Source organism: Mustela erminea, chromosome 2, assembly GCF_009829155.1.
Source record: "Mustela erminea isolate mMusErm1 chromosome 2, mMusErm1.Pri, whole genome shotgun sequence".
NCBI lineage: Eukaryota > Metazoa > Chordata > Mammalia > Carnivora > Mustelidae > Mustela > Mustela erminea.
In genome coordinates this window covers 16,346,550-16,366,795 of record NC_045615.1, presented here as the reverse complement: position 1 = coordinate 16,366,795, position 20,246 = coordinate 16,346,550, and the positions used below count along the sequence as shown (strand labels likewise).

The following is a 20,246-nucleotide window of genomic DNA, read 5'->3' as shown; positions in this document are numbered from 1 at the left end:
TTTAGACAATTCTTTTAAAGATTTCATGTATTTACTTGACAGAGAGAGACACAGCGAGAGCAGGAACACAAGCAGGGGGTGTGGGAGAGGGAGAAGCAGCCTTCCTGCCAAGCAGGGACCCCCACACAGGGCTTGATCCCAGGACTCTGGGATCATGACCTGAGCTGAAGGCAGACGCGTAACATCTGAGCCACTCAGGTGACCCTCCTTAGACAACTTTGAAAACCAGCAAAAAAACCCTCTGTGGTCCTCCCATTATTTCCAGAGCTCTTTTAAATTATTTCCACGGGCTGCTCGCTGGGGGGATTTTGCTACTTAAAAAATGTCCACAGTGAGTTTCTTGGTGCAACAGGTTTTTTCTGTATTTTGAGTCATGTCTTCAGTACCTGGTTTGTCCTGATCTGCTCTAGCTACAGTAACAAAATACCACAGACTGGGAGGCTTAAACAACTGGAACTTCATTTCTCACAGTTCTGGAGGCTGGAAGTCCAAGCCTGTGGTTGGGCTCTCCTGAGGGCCCTCTTCCAGACCTGCGGAAGGCCACTGTCTTGCTGCGTCCTTACATGCCAGAGAGAGATAGAGAGATCTTGTCTCCCTTTTGTCTCTTTTAAGGGCATTCATCTCATTCATGAGGGTTTTCAGGAACAGAATCCTTTTTGGAGTGTCACACTGTCATCATCGTCAGGATGTCCGGGCCATGGTGGGGAGGCGTGCGCTGGGAGGCAGCCACGGGTGATGAATGGTACCACAACCGCCCAGAACCATCCCGGCCCAAGGGCCAGCTGCGCCCGCTGAGACTCATGGATGTGAGCTATGAGGCATTACGGTGACGTGAACGCCTGGGGCCCGTCCCCCTGTGTGAGAAGTAAAATGTCATCAGTCATGCTGAAGTGACCTGCGTGACGCTACATGCCACAGACGTGAATCGTAAATCATTCCTTAAAGAGGCATTTTAAGGGGGATGTTTTTGGGGAAGTACGTGAAGTACTCCTGGTCCTTTCCTGTCACGCTCTTCACTCCTCCTGGACCTCAGCTGGGCACCAAGAGCCCTTCCTCCCTTGTGGCTTATTAGTGAATCCAAACATTTGACCCAACAGTCTTCTTTTTAACAGAATGTTTTAATTGCTCAGAGACACCTCTTATGTTCTGTTCAAGTCATTTAAAGAGAAGGTCTCTAGTTGCCCTTTTGACCTGTTCTGTGCACTTCCCCAGAGCTTTACTTCCGGCTCTACATGGAGCAGGCAGGGAAAAGGAAGGAGCCCGCTGTAGTGAGCTCTCGCCCCTGGAAATGTAAAACCGTCCGTGGCTTTCTTGCTCCAAGCAGAAGGAAGTCATTTTTCTCTGCATTACTTCTTCCCAGCCAACTTCTTCATGGCCATGACCTGACATCCTTCAAGGCTCATATATCACACATCAGCCTCTGGCTGCTGCTAATATTGGCTTCGGCTTGGAAAAAGAATCAGGTCCCTTTTCCAGAAATGACTTTCTTCAGTCAGCTGTGCTCCTTGTACAGAGCTCAATCACTGTTGGCATAGTGGCAACCATGGCATCCTTCTCTTCCCTCCGCCATTACCGTGGAGCTGGGTTTCCGGAGGTCCCAGTTCCCATTCAGGCAGGGGGGATCTGAGGAGCCTCTGGCCCATGCATCTGTGGACTCCAGTTCAGGCTCTCCAATTTATATCTCAGTTACAGACTTCTTGACTTCATTAACCCAACTCTCCAGGTTGGCTTGCCTCTTCTGATCCCATGCCTCTCCCTTCTCCTTTGCCTGCCCATCATGATCATGGTCACCATCTATTAAGACCTACTATGTGCCAACCGCTCTGCCAAGCTCTTTAACCCACATAAAGCTGGCCAGCTTGCTTTTTCCTTGAGGCCAGGCTCAGTGCAGTGTCACATTCCAAACAATATTAGTCTATCCTCTGAAAAGAATTGAAAATCAAGTAAAAATTTTATTCTCTTCAGGAGAGAAATCATTGGGGTTTCAACTTCAAGATAGCAAAATTTCTTAAAATTCTAACACTTATTTCTTAATATCCATTTGGTTGTCTGCTGTCCAGAAATACCTTTACTTGCATTTTCAGATTCCTGAATTCTGACCCATGCAGGCTCTTCTCTTCCTCCCCTTTGTTGTTCATTTCAAGATCTGTTCTTGTTCTTCCTTCAGTCATTCTCTGCTTCTTTCAGTGTAAGTCAAATCCAAATGGATTGACTCTCCACTTTTACCCTCCCCATCTCCAAGTTTATGCTACAAAGGTGCAAGAGTTGGGTGATGCACAGAAACCCCTTAGAAGAGGAAGGAAGGGACAGTTAGCATGCTTATAATTTAATACCTGCTCTTTTTATTTATACCACTTTCTATCTTATCTAGTCCCACCCAAAATCCCACAATGGAAGGGGTACTTTCCCATTTTACAGATAAGGAAATGAGGTTAGGCGACCTGGTTAAGACCACACAGCCATGGCGGGATCCATGGCCTGATCCAGACCATGCTCCTGATCTCTCAAACATTTTTTTTTTAAAGATTTTATTTATTAATTTGACAGAGAGAAATCACAAGTAGATGGAGAGGCAGCCAGAGAGAGAGAGAGGGAAGTAGGCTCCCTGCTGAGCAGAGAGCCCAATATGGGACTCGATCCCAGGACCCTGAGATCATGACCTGAGCCGAAGGCAGCGGCTTAACCCACTGAGCCACCCAGGTGCCCCTCAAACATTTTTAACATGGGTCACTGTCCTTTGTAACCCCAGGTTGTTATCCAGAAAGCTGACTCCTGTTCATTTACTCATCCATCCTTTCTTCAACTATCTGTGCCAAGCAATGGGCTCAGAGCAGGGGATGAGATTGCACGTCAGATTTGGCTTCTGACCTTGGACTTGAAAGGCTAGGAAGGCCAACATGGACAAGTGTTTGAGTTGTAACTAGTAAATGTCGGTGTCAGTTTCTTAGGACTGCCATAATGAAGTCCCACAAGTGTGGTGACCTAAAACATCAAAAAGTCATCATCTTACAGTTTTGGAGGCTAGAAGTCCACAGTCAAGTTGCTGGCAGAGCCATGCTCCCTCTGAAACTTGTATGTTTCTCTTTTTAGTTCCTAGTGGTTTGTGGGCCATCTTCTGGCATTCCTTGGCCCATAGACATATCACTCAAATCCTCCCCCTTCATATGGCCCGTCTCCCTGTGCGCATGCCTCCCTCTCTGTCCAAAATTCACCTTCTTATAAAGACACCAGTCCTGTTGGATTAGGGCTCACCCTAATGACCTCATTTTAAACTTGATCAGTCTGTAAAGACCCCATTTTCAAATAAAGTCACATTCTAAGGTATGGTAGTTAGGATTTCAACATATCTTTTGGGGGCTACACAATTCAACCTGTAACAGTATCTGACTATATGTGTGTGCACAGTTCTTTGAGGACCCAGGGAAGGAAACAAGCCCTATCAGTGCAAGTCAGGGAAGACCTCACAGTGCTGGCTGTCCCCAAAAGCTCGCCAGGAGGAGAGCACGGAGACAGGGGAGTCAGGGGTCCTCCAGATAGGAAGAGCGTGCTGTGCTTGGCAAAGGAGACTGGAGCTGACAGCATGTCCTGGGTGAGGGAGCAAGATGAGACTTCTATGCCTCAGGCTAAAGAGTTTGGTTTTAAAACAAAGTCATCTGTTAAACTCTGCCCTCAGTCTCAAAGTGGAGACTTTATAAATAGAATTTAAGCAGGATTTTTCCAAACTAAGACTTTAATTTATTAAAACTGTAAATTCAGTCATCTTTAAAAAGAGGAACACTGTGCCTTCCTTAGGAAAGCCTGGGTGTCTCAGTAGGTTAAGCGTCTGCCTTCAGTTCAGGTCATGATCCCAGGGTCCTGGGATTGAGCCCCACATTGGGCTCCCTGCTCAGTGGGAGTCTGCTTCTCCCTCTCCCTTTGCCACCCCCCCAGCTTGTGCTGTCTCTCTCTCTCTCTCTCAAATAATAAATAAAATATTTAGGGGAAAAAAAAAGAGGAGCATTGTGCCTTCCTTAGAACAAAGAGTAAGGAGAATAAGTGAGGTCAAGGTGGGAAAGCAGCTTGGAGGCCAGGGCCCCAGGTGGGGTCCCGTGAAACCGAGTGTGCCTTGTGCACTTGCACGCAGGAGGTGAGTCAGTGTGTGCTCTAGTGAAACTCATCTGGGGAAGTGACTGAAACTGGATTGGGCAGAAGGAGAGAGGATGGGCTGCGAGGTGGCCACCGTCCAGGGAGCTCTGGTGTTCGGATGAAAAGACAGGGCCTTGAAGTCCCTGAAGTGACCAGTCACCAGATATGGGCTGCCCCTAGTAAGGGCTGTGACCCCAGATGGGGTGTGGGTGCTTTGGATGGGGGCACCAGGCTGCCTGCTCAGTTGTTTCTAAAAACCCAGCCACTAACATGAATATATTTAATAAGCTCAAACAACAACAACAACAAAAGTAGGTGTTTTGTGTAAAAACAAAAAAAGAAAAAGGTGAACCTGAGAAAGTCATAGGACTACTAAAGAAGTAATAAAAACTGTGACTGAGGTATAAAGATAGACCTTTAGATGAAAGGAACAGAAAAAGACACAAGAAACAGCCCAGCACATACAACCACTTAATATTAGACACCCTTGTGAAAACAAGTTAACTTCAAGCTGTGTACCTCACACTATATACAAAAATCTGTTTCAGATAGAAAAAAAAAAAAAAATGTGACCAAGGACCAAAAAAGAAGAGAAAGTGGTCTGAGTACTCGATTGCTTGGGTGACTTTTTCTCTGGGGATATAAATGCTCCTGGACATGGGACAGCATTCAGTCCTGTCCCTGCTTTGTTGATGACTTACAAGAGGAAATGCCAGAGAATTGAGAGGCAAAGGTGATTTGGGGTCTTCACACCTATTTGATAAAGCAAATAAGTCAATGGCAAGCAGACGGGAAGAAAAGCCTTAGCAATTCCACTGTGTGCAAGAAGGTGTGAGCCAGCGGTGGTCCGAGGGCTTGTTTCTCAGTCACACTCAGAAGAGCAGAGGTAATGTTTTCCCTATCTCAAAAAAAATGTGTGTGTGTGTGTGTGTGTGTGTGTGTGTGTGTGTGTATAAATACATCCTGGGCTTACATCAATAACAAGTGATAAAATTAAGACAGCTTTTTTTTCCTGTTAAGTTACATATGGCAATTTAGTGACTAGGCAAACATCTCAAACTCTTGTTCCTAAAAAGTGATTTATTGATAGAGAAAAAAATACTGACTCATTAAGGGCAATTTATGAGCTGTGGGCAGAGGGTTGCTTTTGCCGCTCCCACCGTTTGCTGGAGAAGCCATGTGAAGGGCAGAGGAGAGGCCGTAATGGGGAGGGCAGGGCTGATATAAAGGCCCCCAGTGTGAGATCATGTCAGAACTTGAGTTTCCTCTTCTTTTACACTGATTCCCCATCCCCACTCTGGGTCCCCTCAAGTGAAGCTGCTTTCTTCCTCTTACCCTAAAGAAAAGCAAGCTCCTTGAGTCCGGAGTTGGAGGGTGCTCTGTGTGTGCACTGGGGCTCCCCACAATGCTTTGCAAAGTGAGTACGTCATAGGAAGTTGCTGATGGTTTGCATGAAGGAAGCGTTCTGTGGCTTCATATGACGAGGGTAGTGAAAAGCAGGAAGGAGACCGGCTCGGGGAGCTTGTCATCCTTCCAGAAAGTGTATGTCAGAACCGGGTTGTTGTGGCTTCAGAATGCGTGCTCTGTGTCCCCCCAGGGTGGGCAGCCGTGTTTCTCCTGCCTGACAGATCTGCACACTTCGCAGTGCAGTTTTGACACAAGGCAATTCTGGACCTGGCACAGACTTGGCAGGTTGAGAGCCCGGTGCCCCTACCTGTCACCCCTCCTCAAAACCCAGTCACAAGCTCCTGGCTCCCCAGACCACCCGCACTTTGGACCAACCGGCTACCAACTTGGGGGTTCCTGCTTCCCACCCTGCCCCGGGTTTGTTAATTTGCTAGAATAACTTGCAGAACTTAGGAAATTGCTATCCTCATGATGACAGCTTTATTATAAAAGATGCAAACCAGGATCGGCTAAATGAAGAGATTCATGGGACGGATTGTAAGAGGATCCCAAACATGAAGTTTCCATGTCCTTAGGATTAAGCATCACCCTCTGGGCATGTCGATGTGCATCACAAATCAGGAAGCTCATGTGAACTGGAGTTTTTACTGGGGCTTTGTTACGTAGGCAGTCAGTTGATGGATGGATTGGTTGAACCATAATTGGACTCTCCAGGTCTCCTCCTGTCCCTGGAAACTAGGCTGATATGTGGCTCAAAATTCCGAACCTCTAATCATATAGTTGGTCCTTCCAGCAAAGCGGGTCCCCATCCTGAGACTACCTAGGCGCCCCCCCTTGACTCACCTCATTAGCATAAACTCAGGTGTGGTCCAAGAGGCTCACCATGAACAGCAAAGACTCTACCACTGAGAAAATCCCAGAAACAGGGACAAAGACCAGCCAAGTTCTTTGTTATCTAACATACTTTCATTAGTAACCAAGGAGGTGATGGTGGTGGTCGGTGGAGGTGCCTCTCTCTAGGACCTTCTGGTTTGCCCCCCGGGAAAACTTCTCCCACCATAGGAATCTGCCAGCACCAGGCAGCCTCACAAATAATGCACTTTATGTTTAGAAAACATCCAACTTCTTCCTTACCACAAGATGAAATCTAAATTCCTGTGAAAATCTGTTGGACAAAGCCTCAGTGAATTTCTTCTACCCCAAGGACCTAAAATGACCCCACCACCCTTACAACAGAAATTCACTGCTTTTTAGAAAGCAAGCTAGGCAAACGTCTCGACATGCTGTGTCCTGGAGTTTCACCCACCACAGAGCAAAGAGCAGGATTCAGTCCGGCCCCTCTCAGAGACTGTAAGTGCAAGAGGAGGGGTGAGACCTTGTCTGGGCTGAAAGAAATCTTACTCATTTATTTGATGTGGTCCTTTTACTTCTCGTCTGCCTGGGGGTCGCCCTCACCAGAACTTCTCTGTTTAGTCTGAAATTATTTCAAACTTTAAAAAATGTTGAAAGAACAGTACAAAGATCTCCCATAGTGACTTCACACAAATTTCCGCAGGAGTTGTGTAGCTGGCATGCCTGGCAGCAGGAGCACCTGCCCCAGGGGCCCCACACAGACCAGGTTTGGTCCTTCACCACCACGGACAGTATCCAAAGGCGAAGAAACAGTGGTGGCGAAACGAGGAAGGGTTTTATTTCAAGGAGGACAACACTGGGAAGACAGTGGACTAGCGTCTCTCAGACTGCCCTCCAAAGTGCTGAAAATACTTCAGGGTTGATGTAAGGAAAATGTGGGGCAAGGTGAGTGGGGACTGTGCAGGTGGACAGTGAAGGTCAAGTGGATCACTGTCGTGGGGTCAGTTAAGGGTCTGGCTGGCTCAGGGCAGGTCCTATTGCTTAAAGGAGGTAGTTTCTCTTCCCATCAAAGAATGCTTTGCCCACAGAGTCTTTTGCCTGAGTTAAGAGATAACGCTGGGGTGGGGTGGGGGGGGCTGTGGGTCCAGATCAGCTGGGAAGAAGGACTTAATTAAAAAGTCTGGAGTCACAAAGAAGGAAGTCCTCTCTCAGTTCAGATCTACCACATGCCTTATTTAGTAGCTCTGACTTTTCCGACACACACATGTCCATTGTCGTTATTCTTTTTCTGATTTATTTGAAAGCAAGTTACAGCAACACTACTGCCTCACCCCAAATACCCAGTATTTGTTTCCCCACAAGGACACTCTCCCACAGAACTAGCCTGCAGCCATCCAAAGGAGAAAGCCAAGACTGCTGGGATACTTGTCTTTGCACCAGAATATCTGTTCAGATTTCACCACCTGTCCTCCCAGTGTCCATTTTTCCTACCTAGCCCAGAAGCACATGCTGCATTTAGTCGTCACGTCTCTGTGGTCTCCTCCAGTGCCAAAGAGTTCCTCGGTCTGGAAGATGGCAGGACTTTTCAAGAGGATGGAACAAAGGGGACACCCCCACCCCCGCCCTCCATAGCACTATTGACAGGAATGCAAGCCGGTGCAGCCATTCTGGAGAAAACAATATGGAGCTTCCTCAAAAAGTTAAAAATAGAACTACCCTATGATATAGCAATTCCACTCCTGGGCATTTATCAGAAGGAAATGAAAACACTAACTCAAAAAGATATATTCATCCCCATGTTCATGGCAGCATGATTTACAATAGTCAAGATATGGAAGCAACCCAAGTGTCTGTCCATAGACGAATGGATGAAGAACATGTGGTATATATATACAATGGAATATTACTTAGCTGTAAAAAATGAAATCTTGCCATTTGCAATGACCTGGGTGGACCTGGAGTGTATTGGGTTGAGTGAAATAAGTCAGAGAAAGACAAATACTATATGGTTTCTCTCATATGTAGAATCTAACAAATCTAACAAACCAAACCAAAACAAAAGGTCAAGCTTATAGATACAGAGAACGGACTTATGGTTGCCAGAGGGGAGATGCAGTGGGGAGTGGGCAGAATGGGTGAAGGGGGTCAAAAGGTACAGACTTCCAGCTATAAAATAAATAAGTCATAGGATATAAGATACAGCATGATGATTATAGTCCATAATATAGTATTGTATGTTTGAAAGTCACTAAGAGATCAAATCTTAAAAATTCTGATCACGAGAAAAAAATTCTTGATGATCTGTGATATTGTGGTAACTATATGTGGTAACACCACTTTTGTGGTGATCATTTTGCAGTGTGAACAAATACTGAATCATCTATATGCCTGAAACTAATAGTGTTATGTCAATTACACCTCAGGAAAAAAAAGTAACAGTTACCAAAAAAAAAAAAAAAAAAGAATACAGACCTTTTATTCTAGAGGTCTCTGGGAAGACGGGAAGACCCCTTCACCTCAGGTCTTATAACTAGACTTGGCCAGGAACCCTTGGCAGGAATCTCAGAAATGATTCTGCGCTCTTCTTGGTGCATCAGGGTGGGAGGCATGCTTTGTTTACCTGTCCTACCAATGATGTTAACCTTGATAACCTGGTCATTTGCATCTGCCAGGGGTGTGTGTGTGTGTGTGTGTGTGTGTGTGTGTGTGTGTGTGTGTATGACTAGAGTCTAAGGGAAGATACACCAAGACTATGTCAATATCCTATTCATCATCAGACCTCCACCCTCCAGCTCTGTCATCCATTAATGAATCATGCCTAAACCAACCAACACTGTTTGTGGCCAAAGGTGATTTCCCATTTCCATCCTTTCTTCTACTACATTTTTAGTAGTTGGCATTCTACTTTAATGAAGAATAGTCCCTTCTGCCTCATTTATTTATTTGTCTGCCTCAGATTCTGTTTTATTCAGTGGGATGTAATCCATTCCTATCATTATATTATATTATATTTTATATTATATTATATATTTTTGGTTTTAGTTTTATTTTTTTTACTGTTCTTTATTTAAATTCAATTAATTAGCATATAGTGTACTATTAGTTTCAGAGGTAGAGTTCAGTGATTCGTCAATCTTATATAACACCCAGTGTTCATGACATCACATGCCCTCCTTAACATCCATCACCCAGTTACCCCATTCCCCTCCAACAGCCCTCAGTTTGTTTCCTTTGTATTCCTATCATTAGATATTTTTATACTTAGGTGTCCCAGATCTGTCCTATGCCAGCCCCTTTAAGTTAATACTGTTTCCCTGTTAAATATCCCAACATTCTCTAAATACTTCCCTTTTTTCTAGGACAAAAAGATATTCCAGGCTTATTTTGTACTTTCTTTGCCTCAGCCCTGGAATCAGCCATTTCTCCAAGGATACCTGGATCTTCTTTTTATTTTTTTTAAACATTTATTAATTTATTTGAGAGAGAGGGAAGGAGAGAATGCACACAGAGGGGAGGGGCACACCCCCCACTGAGTGCAGAGCCTGACACTTGGTTCCAGCTCAAGACCCTGAGATCATGACCTGAGGCAAGATACAGAGTCAGATGCTTAACCAACCGAGCTCCCAAGAGCACCCACACCCTCACTGTCATTGTAGTGGAGAAGGGTATTTGGAAACTAAGACTCAAAGTTTGGTCTGCAAATGACCATCTGGGTGTCATTGACTTCAAGCCCTTTCAGTACACATAAGACTCTGAATAGTGCATGCTCACGTGCTCTCTGTCTCCAGCCCTCTAAAACCGTGAGTCCTCACCAAGTCTTTCAATTCCAATTGAAATGGTCCACTTTAGCCTTCTCCTCTCCATATTTGAAGTACTTTCTCCATCATTAAGAAGTCCGTTTCCCATTATCTTTAATATATTTACTCTTTTGCTGGATCCCCCTATAGGTAAACATGATCTTCACCGCACCAGCATCTCTTCCCCTGGCTCCACCTCCTCCTTTACTCTGTTCCTGGCTTTGCAGCCATTGCCAGCCCCTCTGCCTCTTGACTTTGGCCTTGGTCATACCATGTGTTCCAAGAGGAGGAAAAAGTAAAAGAGACAAAAAAGTAGAAGAGGACATCAGGGCTTTGTTCTTGAAAGATTTCTTTGTCTTTACAAAAGCAACAGAGTCACCAGTGGAAGTCTAAAGGGAGCTCTCTGCCTCCTAACTCTCTTTTGTTTGCAGAAAATACAGATTTACTCATTCATTTGATTTTTTAAATTCATTTATTTTATGGTATTCATTTATTCACTATTTTGTACGGATACTTCAAAAATGGTGGAAGCACTTGACTGGACTGATCTTCCTGAAGATGACAATGATGAAATCTGGACAAAATAACAAGGAAATGATCTTGAAAGCCCTGAAGAGTGACCATAACCAGCTGAGACTAGAGGGAAGACTGCTCTTGAGAGCAGAATGTCTGGCTTTTTGCCTGAGGGCACTTTCCAGTCTAGGAGGGTTGGGAGGGTAGAAAGCTTCAGCCTTATGGGCTTGAGGCATCAGAGGATTTAATTTAGGGCTGACTGAGCAACCAGAGGATGTAGGAAATTCCTGGAGAAGAGGGAGCCGCCAAAGGAGTGAACCCTGAAATAGAAAATTAATTTTTTTAAAAGATTTTATTTATGTATTTGACAGACAGAGATCACAAGTAGGCAGAGAGGCAGGCAGAGAGAGAGGGGGAAGCAGGCTCCCTGCTGAGCAGAGAGCCTGATGTGGGGCTCGATCCCAGGATCCTGAGATCATGACCTGAGCCGAAGGCAGAGAGGCTTAACCCACTGAGCCACCCAGGCGCCCCGAAAATTAATTTTAATTTTTAAAATTTTCAGAAATATCAAAATACACAAACTATTTAGAAATAAATGTAACAAAAGACCTGCAAAACTATAGACTGAAAAGTGCAAAACGCTGTTGAGAAAAATTAAAGAAGAGTAAAATTAAGTGGAGAGGTATACCATGTTTGTGGTTTGGAAGACTCCACTCTAAGATGTCAGTTCTTCCCTGTTAAGCTATAGATTTAACACAATCTCAATCATGATTCAGCAGGCATTTTATTTTATTTTTTTAAAGATTTTATTTATTTATTTGACAGAGAGAGCTCACTAGTAGACAGAGGCAGGCAGAGAGAGAGGGGGGAAGCAGGCTCCCTGCTGAGCAGAGAGCCTGATGTGGGGCTCGATCCCAGGACCCTGGGATCATGACCTGAGCCGAAAGCAGAGGCTTTAACCCACTGAGCCGCCCGGGCACCCTTCAGCAGGCATTTTAAATAGAAAGTGACAAACTGATTAAAAAAAAAATGTATATGGAAGTGCAGAGACCCAGAATAGCACAATAATCTGGTAGAGGAGATCATAAAAGTTTTGTGCTATTTGACTTTAAGATATCCTCTAAAGCTACAGTAATGCAGGCAGTCTGGTAGTGGCAGAGTAAAAACAAAGATTAGTAGATCAGGAGTGAGGGTCTAGAAATAAATCTAAACTTATGTGGCCAACTGGTTTTGACAAAGGCAGCAAAACAATTTGATTGGAAAATGAAAGTCAACAATCACTGCTGAACAATCATAGATCTTTAAGAAAAAAATAAATGTTGACCCCTACCTCACACCACATATAAAAATTAATTCAAGATGGATCACAGACCTAAAAGGAAAAGTGAAAACTATGAAGTTCATTAAAAAAACTAGAAGAATATCTTCATGATTTAGAGGCAAGCAAAGATTTCTTAGACAATATGCAGAAAGCACTGACCATTGAAGAAAATTTTCATAAGACTTTACCAAAAGAAAGTGACAAAGAAGTTAATAATAGGCACAATACAGACCTGGAAAAAATATTTATGAAACACATACAAAGTACTTTGATGTAGAATCTATAAGAATCACCTACAACTCAATAATAAAAAGACAACACAGAAAAATGGACAAAGGTTTGGAACAAACACTTCACAAAAGAAGATACATGATGAAAACGTATTCAATATCATTAGTCATCAGGGAGATGCAAATTAAAAGAACAATGAGATACCATACATAACCATCAAGGTGACTAATATTAAAAAGACATCCAACACCAAATGTTGGTGAGGATTTTGTGTAATGAACATCTCATATGTTCAGTAGAAATATTGAACAGAATGATCATAGCAGCTTCTTAGAATGTTAAACATACATCTACCTTTGACACAGTAATTTATACTTCTAGGTATTTATCCAGAGGAGATGACAGCAAACGTACACCAAAAAATCTGTACAATAATGTTCATACCACTTTCATTCACAGTAGCAAAAAATAAGAAATAGCCCCGGTATCTAGAAACAGGGGAATGAATTATATATACTAAATGTTTCCATCATATGAAGTTCTAGAATAGGCAAAACCTGGAGGAAAATTGGTTGCCTGGAATTGGGGTGGGCATGGGCATGAGAGTGACTGAGAAGGGATAAGAGGGAACTTTCTCGGTGTCTTGGAAAGGTCTGTATCTTAATTACTGGCATGTGGATTACACACAAACTGTATAATTGACATGTGTGCATTTTAATGTCCATAAATTTTACCTTAAAAGAACTGTAAAAAGTGGTAATAGTTGACTGGCGGTTGGGTGTCAGAGGCGGAATGGATGAAGCAAGAATGGTTGAATGTTGATAATTGTTGAAGCTGGGTGTTGTGTACTTTGAGATTTATTATACTCTTCTTTCGACTTCAGTGTACTTAAAATTTCCAATAATTGCAGGGGTTCCCAGTCCTGGAGAAATTAGACATAGGCCAGTAAGTTTCATGTGGGGCAGGGAAGGCTCTACATTTAAAAACACCAGAGGCTGGGACTCCAGGTGGGGCTTGGGAATGACATAGGGGCTCTGGATAATATAACCATATAAGTGGAGAGAGCAGTACAGAGGGTGAATGGCAGGAGAAACGGGTGGAAATAATGACAAAATGGTCAACTTCCCATCCGTGAGCTCTTTGCCTGTGTCTCTCTTGCTATAGGTCCCATTGATCACAGCCTTCTTCCCCATCCCAAGACCACAGTTCTGATTCCTGCACTGACTTGTAACAACTGTTACCGTGTGCTTTCTGTGACTCAGTTTCCTTATCTATCCCACAGAGTAAGAGCTGACTGCTCTGATGGTCCTTTGTTTCCCTAATGGGGAAGGGATCTTTTAGCTTGGGGTCATTTAGCTTTACCACTGCATAAAGTTGAAGAGGGCTGGCAGGACCAACGCATGTGGGTGCCCAAGCAGACTAATAATTTGGCATTCCTTCAAAACAGTACTATTTAAATATGAGTTTAACATTTTATTAGTGAAAATTCGAAGAGTTTTTTAAAAATCTGCCTTTGATGGTACTTCCTGCTCCATTGGGAATGGGCTCAATTCACCAGTTACATGTGCAACCATACGAGAAACCTGAATTAAACTGAAACTAATGTGATTTCAGAATAAGGCGGGACCTTATAGATGGGCTTCTAGGCGGCTGCCCAGTGGGCCTCTTCTTGATCCAGCTCTGTGTTGAGGCCAGGAAATGATGGCCTCAGGCTATGGGCAGGCTGACTTCTACCAACAGGAAAGCAGGAATAGTAGGCTTCCCAATTTCTTCCCAACACTCTGTTTCCTGTGGCCATGCTTCTTATGTGTAAACTGGGCCATTTAATCCATTAATGGGAGTCTCATGTTCTGGCTTGCCCAGCCCCAGCACCCCATGAAGCAGCCTGGCTTAGTAGAAATCCTCAGAGTCCACTGGCCCTGGGTTCAAAACCCCAGGTTAATTCCATGAGCTGTGTAACCCACATTGGTTTGATCATCAGCCAAATGGAGCCTACTTCCCTGTGTTGTATGGGATTTCATGAAACAATAATGTATGCAAGAGGTCTGGAGTACCTACCACAGACCCTTAATTATGCTGGCTAAATCGGAAGCCATTCTGAGGGCGATTTTACATGGCAGATACTCATTAATTAATCATCAGTTTGGTTGGAGTGGGCTGCAGAAGCACAGAGTCTGTGCTCTTTGCCTCAGCTGCATTTTCTCCCACCCTAGAGAATCATACTTCCGGGGACTGCATGAGGACTGTGGGAACCTAGCAGGGGGCATCCCTGAATCATGTCTCTCTGTTCTCCTCCCCAGGATGTCATCGCCTCCATCCTGATGAGCGGACGGATCGGGCCCAACATCCAGCTGGCTGAGTGCTATGGGCTAAGGCTAAAGCACATGAAGTCAGATGAGATCCACTGGCTGCACCCGCAGATGACAGTGGGGGAGGTGCAGGACAAGTACGAGTGTCTGCACGTGGAAGCCGAATGGAGGTAGGAGAAGAGCCCTGGGTTCTCAAATGGGGAGAGAGGAGTACGGAGTGGGGAGGCCCTGGAAAGTCCTTCCTCAGAGCACTTCCCAACCTCTAAGAATCTTCTAGAAAATCTGAGTGGCATTTTAGGCCTAGTCCTCTTGCAGCCTCCAATGCATGTATTGGCCAACGCTTAACATAGGCTCATAGCACTTACCGGGCAGATATCAGGAACAACCCCAGGCAGGATGCTCTTGGAACTATGGAGAAGGAGGAGCAGTAGGGCAGGGAGGATAGAGAACCAGGTCAAGTGCTGATCTGCAAACCTAAGGAAAATAATTGCCACGAGGGGGAAGAGTTGGAGAGTCAGGACTAGCGTTGACTACCACCTGCTGGGCTCCATGGTCCTCCACGCTCCTCCACCCAACCACAGAGGAGGGAAAGAAGAAGCAAGTCCTGAATGGGTGGCCATCAGCCTCATGGGCAGACCCATACATGACCAGCTTCCCTGTGTCAACCAGAGAGTCTGAACTTCCCGTCCCAGGTATGACCTACAAATCCGCTACTTGCCAGAGGACTTCATGGAAAGCCTAAAAGAAGACAGGACAACGCTACTTTATTTTTACCAACAGGTAGAAGTATTTTATCTTTTTATCTCTTCGAGAGATAGAAGAACAAAGCACAGATTTGGGAGGTCCCAGTCTAGGAAACTTCTCGTGGAGACATACATGCCTTGGTCCCTGGTCAGCAGTTCCAACCCTAGTTCTCTCATGGCTCCTTGAGGGCTGGCTTACTCCCCATGTGCACAGCTCCTTTTGGACTTTGCTGGTCGTTATTTACTGCCCAGGAGACCTGGTGGTGAGCAGACAGTGTAGGTCCAAAGAGAAGGGGTAGTCTTAGCACACAGACTCTCGCACACCTGGCTTCTAGCCCAGTTCTGCCATCTACTAACCCAGGATCCTCTCAGGGTTTAACTTACCTGCCTGAAGCTGTTTCCTTTTCTAGGAAACAGGGTTGTGGGGAGGGCCAAATGGTATCATTATCAGGGTGCTAGTGAACCAGTTCTTTGCAGAAAAGAATCTCTGATTTATAGTACGTGCCAATTTCCATGGTATAAATATTGCCCCACCATGGGTGGCATTTTGAAGCTACCGGTATGATCATACAGCTTGCAAAACTTCAGAAGCTTTAATACCTGGCTTTCATGGGCTGTTTGGAGCTGCTGTAACATGCCACTGCCTGTAATAATGCAGGTAGCGTGCCTAGCACAGGACGGGTCACAGTGAGCACTGAGGATGTGTGAGCCTGCTGCCACCGTCATCTGTCTGGTCCCTGGTTTGCTGGACAAAAAGCCAGACCCTGATTGTAGAGTGGATGACATCTGTCACTATTTACCAACAAGTCCTGGAATAAATGATTGGCTCATGCCTGAATTCCAGTTTCTTTATCTTTAAAGTTAAGAGTAGAGAGGAGAATTTGAACTCCAGCCTCATAATGTCATGAGAGCATGTGTCTGGAAATGCTTTCAAAAATCAGAAGGCCTTGGCCTGTGGGGGCATGATTCTGGAGGGCTCTGGAGGGATGCAGAGGCTACACATTTGTGCATGGTGGAGGGGGCGGTGTGAGAGAGAGAGTGACAACTTGGGACTGCAGGATTGTATTCAAAGCCCCCACCATCTCCTGGGGCCTCTGTTCAGGGAAACAGGGAAGGAGAGCATGACTCTCAACCTTGGCCTTTCCCCTCACCAGCTACGGAATGACTACATGCAACGCTATGCCAGCAAGGTCAGCGAGGGCATGGCCCTGCAGCTAGGCTGTCTGGAGCTCAGGTATGTGGCCTCAAGGATCCCCCTGGGACTGGAGTTCTTGGCCATCTTTGTCTTGCATCCAGTTTGGGAAACAAGAGTGGGTACATGGGGGTGGGGTGACAAATGGTGGCTGACATAGGGTAAAGTGCTCACTGTCTTGTCCTTAGAATAGAAGGGCCAGTCCCATCTCTGGTCAGGGTCCCCTGCTTCCTTTGGCTGCCACTGCTCTTGCCTCCAGGCTGCCTGTTTCTTCCATCTATCTGCCGTTCCAGTGATTCAGTAAATGTTTCTTTGAGCACTAGGCAAGGTCCTGGGAGATATTCTAATGTTGGGTTTCCATCTGTGTTGTTCACTGCTATGACCTCAGTGGCAGTAAGCACTGATAAATATGTATAGAATTAGCAAGCCATGCAGAGGTGCCCTCAGACTTCTGGGTCTGGTCCAGGAAGTGACAGGTGTGTCCACGGTTGCTTATAATACAGAATGAAATAGGTGCCAAATATTTCTCTCCTTGTTCAAAGTTTGCAGGATTTCTCCATCTTAGCACTAGGGACATATGGGGCTGGATAATTCTTTGGTTGGGGGGCCATCCTGTGAATTATAGTATATTTAACAGCATTCCTGGCCTCTATACACTAGATGCTGGTGGGACCATCCTCCTCCTAACCAGATGTGACAACCAAAGATTTCCAGACATTGCTGAAGGCTTCCAGGCTGGAGAGGGAGGTGTCAAATTGTTTCTGGTTGAGGACCACTGAATTGGGCCATATACCCGAGCCACTGAATGCTAGACATTCCAACAATCAGTGTTGGCTGCCTTGGGTCATTTATTTTTCGAGGACACAGATAGAACTGCCATCTTCCTCCTCTGCCCCAAAACTGGGCAGTCCCAGAGCTGGGTCTCCCAAAACATAAGGCAGGAGCCCTTCTTAGGAATGAAATTTGTGGGTTTCCCTTTTCTTCATGATTTAGTAAATAACATTTTTTTTATTCTCATAATATTCTCCTTCCCATTGTTTACCACATTTAGCAGGGGAAAGAGAGCTTCTAGACCAATGTGTGGCATTGGATGGCCTTGTACTCCAGCCATCAACCTATTTATGACTTCTCTCTCTCCAGGCGGTTCTTCAAGGACATGCCGCACAATGCACTTGACAAAAAGTCCAACTTCGAGCTCTTGGAGTAAGTTGGACACTGGCCCTTGCCTCTCTTGTCTTCCTTCCTTGCTGCCCTGCTCTTCCTGTTCACTCCCTACCTTGTTCATCCCCAGACCAGACCAAGCAGGACCCATCTCCCTGGTCTTCAAGCCATCTTGCCTCTTCCTGATTGGACTAAAGTCCTGAGTTGGGGGTGAGGGGGAGTCAGATGTCACCTTTTCCCTCCTTCTTTCAGGAAAGAAGTGGGGCTGGACCTGTTTTTCCCAAAGCAGATGCAGGAGAACTTAAAGGTGAGGCAACCACTGGACAAGGGGCCCAGAGCAACGCCCTTTGTGTTGGCCTCCAGAACTGGAGCTAATGGCACCGGACTGGGGGTACTTGGGAAAGCCAGGGTATCTGAGCTGTCTTGGGCCATCTGGGCATAGGGCCACTAAAAGCACCTAGTGGGTCCTTTCTGTGGCTGGCCACTAGGAAACCGGGCTCTGTTTCCACATCAGAGGCTAATTAGCTTTGTGGCCTGGGGATCTACTTCCCATGCTTCCCTGCCAGGGCTACAGTGAGCCTCCCTTGACACAGTAGGCATGTGTCTTAGTCATAGATCATTGCTGCTCTCATGGCAAAAGCTTGAGGACCATCCTCTAGCAGCAGACAGGCTCTTGGTGAGATCAGGGAAGGCATCAGAACCTGGACAAGCAGGGCCCACTCATCACCGGCCATCCCCGCCCCCCTCCCGCAGCCCAAGCAGTTCCGGAAGATGATCCAGCAGACATTCCAGCAGTACGCCTCGCTTAAGGAGGAGGAGTGCGTCATGAAGTTCTTCAACACCCTCGCGGGCTTTGCCAACATCGACCAGGAGACCTATCGCTGTGAACTCATTGTAATGACACGTCCTCTTTATTCTCTCCCTGACCCGAATTCCAGGCCTTTCAGGGAACGGACCCATGAGGCCAACATGGGGGGCAAGGAGGGGTGTGCTTGCTTATAGCAGCCCACATAAGCCAAGCTCCTCAGGCAGCTGGGCCTCACCAACATACCATCAAACACAACCAATGTTGACCTACTTGCCGGAGGCAGGGAGCGGAAATCTTGGCCACAGATCTTGGAGGTGGGCAGAGTAGGCAGGGTAGGCAGGGAGGAGGGTAATCTGTTGGTAGGGTTTTAAGACTGAAGGAGCTGGAGGACCCAGGAAACACTGGCCTGTGTCTGACTCAGTGAGCTGTTTGCAGATTTCTGAAATAGGAGGGAGACCGAACTGAAGCAGCAATCTTCTCTCTCCTTTTATTCCAGCAAGGATGGAACATTACTGTGGACCTAGTCATCGGCCCTAAGGGCATCCGCCAGCTGACGAGTCAAGATGCCAAGGTAGAGGGAGGCAGGGGGCAGGCTGCACCCAGCCCCGGGCTAAGCAGTCTTCCCCTCTCTGCTGCCTCCTACCTTTCCCTGCGTTTCAGTTGCTCCTGCCCCTTGCTGAGAGCAGAGAGGCCCTTAGTATGAGAAGCCGTGGAGAGAGTTTTTGGAGCCTAGGGCAGATGGTTCTTTACTTTCCTGTGACGATCCCCTCCACAGAGGCTGGGGGGTTGGGGTGGAGAGAGAAGACAGAAGGACACTATCACTGCACTTCTGGCTTAGATAAAATTGTTGCTCTTGTAATGGCAAGACGGGGCAATCATTCCCCTGGGAGTCAGAAGACCTGGGTCGGGTCCTGGCTCTGTCACCATTGTGGCATATGACTTCGTGCCAGTCCCCATTCCTAGACTCATCTTATCTTCTGCAAAGTGAGGAGCTTAGACCAGACGATGCTTTCAGTCTTCACTGTCTTTGCTTCTGTCTTCCTCCTACGGAGAGGCTGTCGGTGCTTCCTTGCAACCCCAGACTGACCAATCTTCACGACCCCACTCCAGGAGTGGGAATGTCTGAAGGGCCCCCTCCTTTCTTACAGCCCACCTGCCTGGCCGAATTCAAGCAGATCAGGTCCATTCGGTGCCTGCCCCTGGAGGAGGGTCAGGCGGTTTTGCAGCTGGGCATCGAAGGTGCCCCCCAGGTGAGCATCTCTGGGCACCTGGGAGCTCTTAAACAGCCAGCCCACCAAAGGACAGTCTTTCTTGCTTAGGCCAGCCTGGCTTTGGGGATATTGCTAAGAAAACTGCACCTATTTCACAGACAAGGTACCAGGTTGACAATAAAATTGTAAGGGAAATGCATCAGGAAGCAAAGCTGTTTAAAAATGTCAAGAAATAAGTTGGGGGGTGTTTTTAGGGTGAGTGAAGTGACCTTGATTCAAGGTACATAGGAGAGGTCTAGCTTTGAACAAGTGAATGATGACTCAGTAACAGGATCTCTGGGGACCTGGGTGGGCTTTTTGTAGGTGGAAGAATCAGATAGCACTCAGACAGTAAACTGATTGTCTCTCTCCCCTTTTATCTGTCTGTCCCCTGAGCACTGCCTCTTCTCCTAGTTTCTGCTCTTACCTATGGGGCACCTGTGAGGTACAAGGCATTGTGCTATACACTCAGAGACCAAAATAAGTCCCAGCAGAAACTGGCCTTCCTAGGGTTTAGGGTCGCCAGCCGGGAGGGAT

At 46.1% G+C, this 20,246-nt stretch overlaps 1 protein-coding gene across 7 annotated transcripts in view; it reads left to right on the top strand.

Annotated features, from left to right (window-relative positions):
* PTK2B (protein tyrosine kinase 2 beta) overlaps nt 1–20,246 on the top strand; it is a 121,120-nt gene that overhangs the window by 77,372 nt on the left and 23,502 nt on the right. For 6 of the 7 annotated variants that reach the window (XM_032332348.1, XM_032332347.1, XM_032332352.1 and 3 more), the window contains exons 3-10: nt 14,547–14,725; nt 15,248–15,335; nt 16,453–16,532; nt 17,631–17,693; nt 17,904–17,958; nt 18,405–18,545; nt 18,956–19,030; nt 19,608–19,709. In XM_032332348.1, coding sequence (XP_032188239.1) covers nt 14,547–14,725; nt 15,248–15,335; nt 16,453–16,532; nt 17,631–17,693; nt 17,904–17,958; nt 18,405–18,545; nt 18,956–19,030; nt 19,608–19,709 — 783 coding nt within the window. Of the gene's footprint in view, nt 1–14,546; nt 14,726–15,247; nt 15,336–16,452; nt 16,533–17,630; nt 17,694–17,903; nt 17,959–18,404; nt 18,546–18,955; nt 19,031–19,607; nt 19,710–20,246 lie in introns of those variants that run through there. The other variant, XM_032332353.1, reaches the window with a different exon arrangement.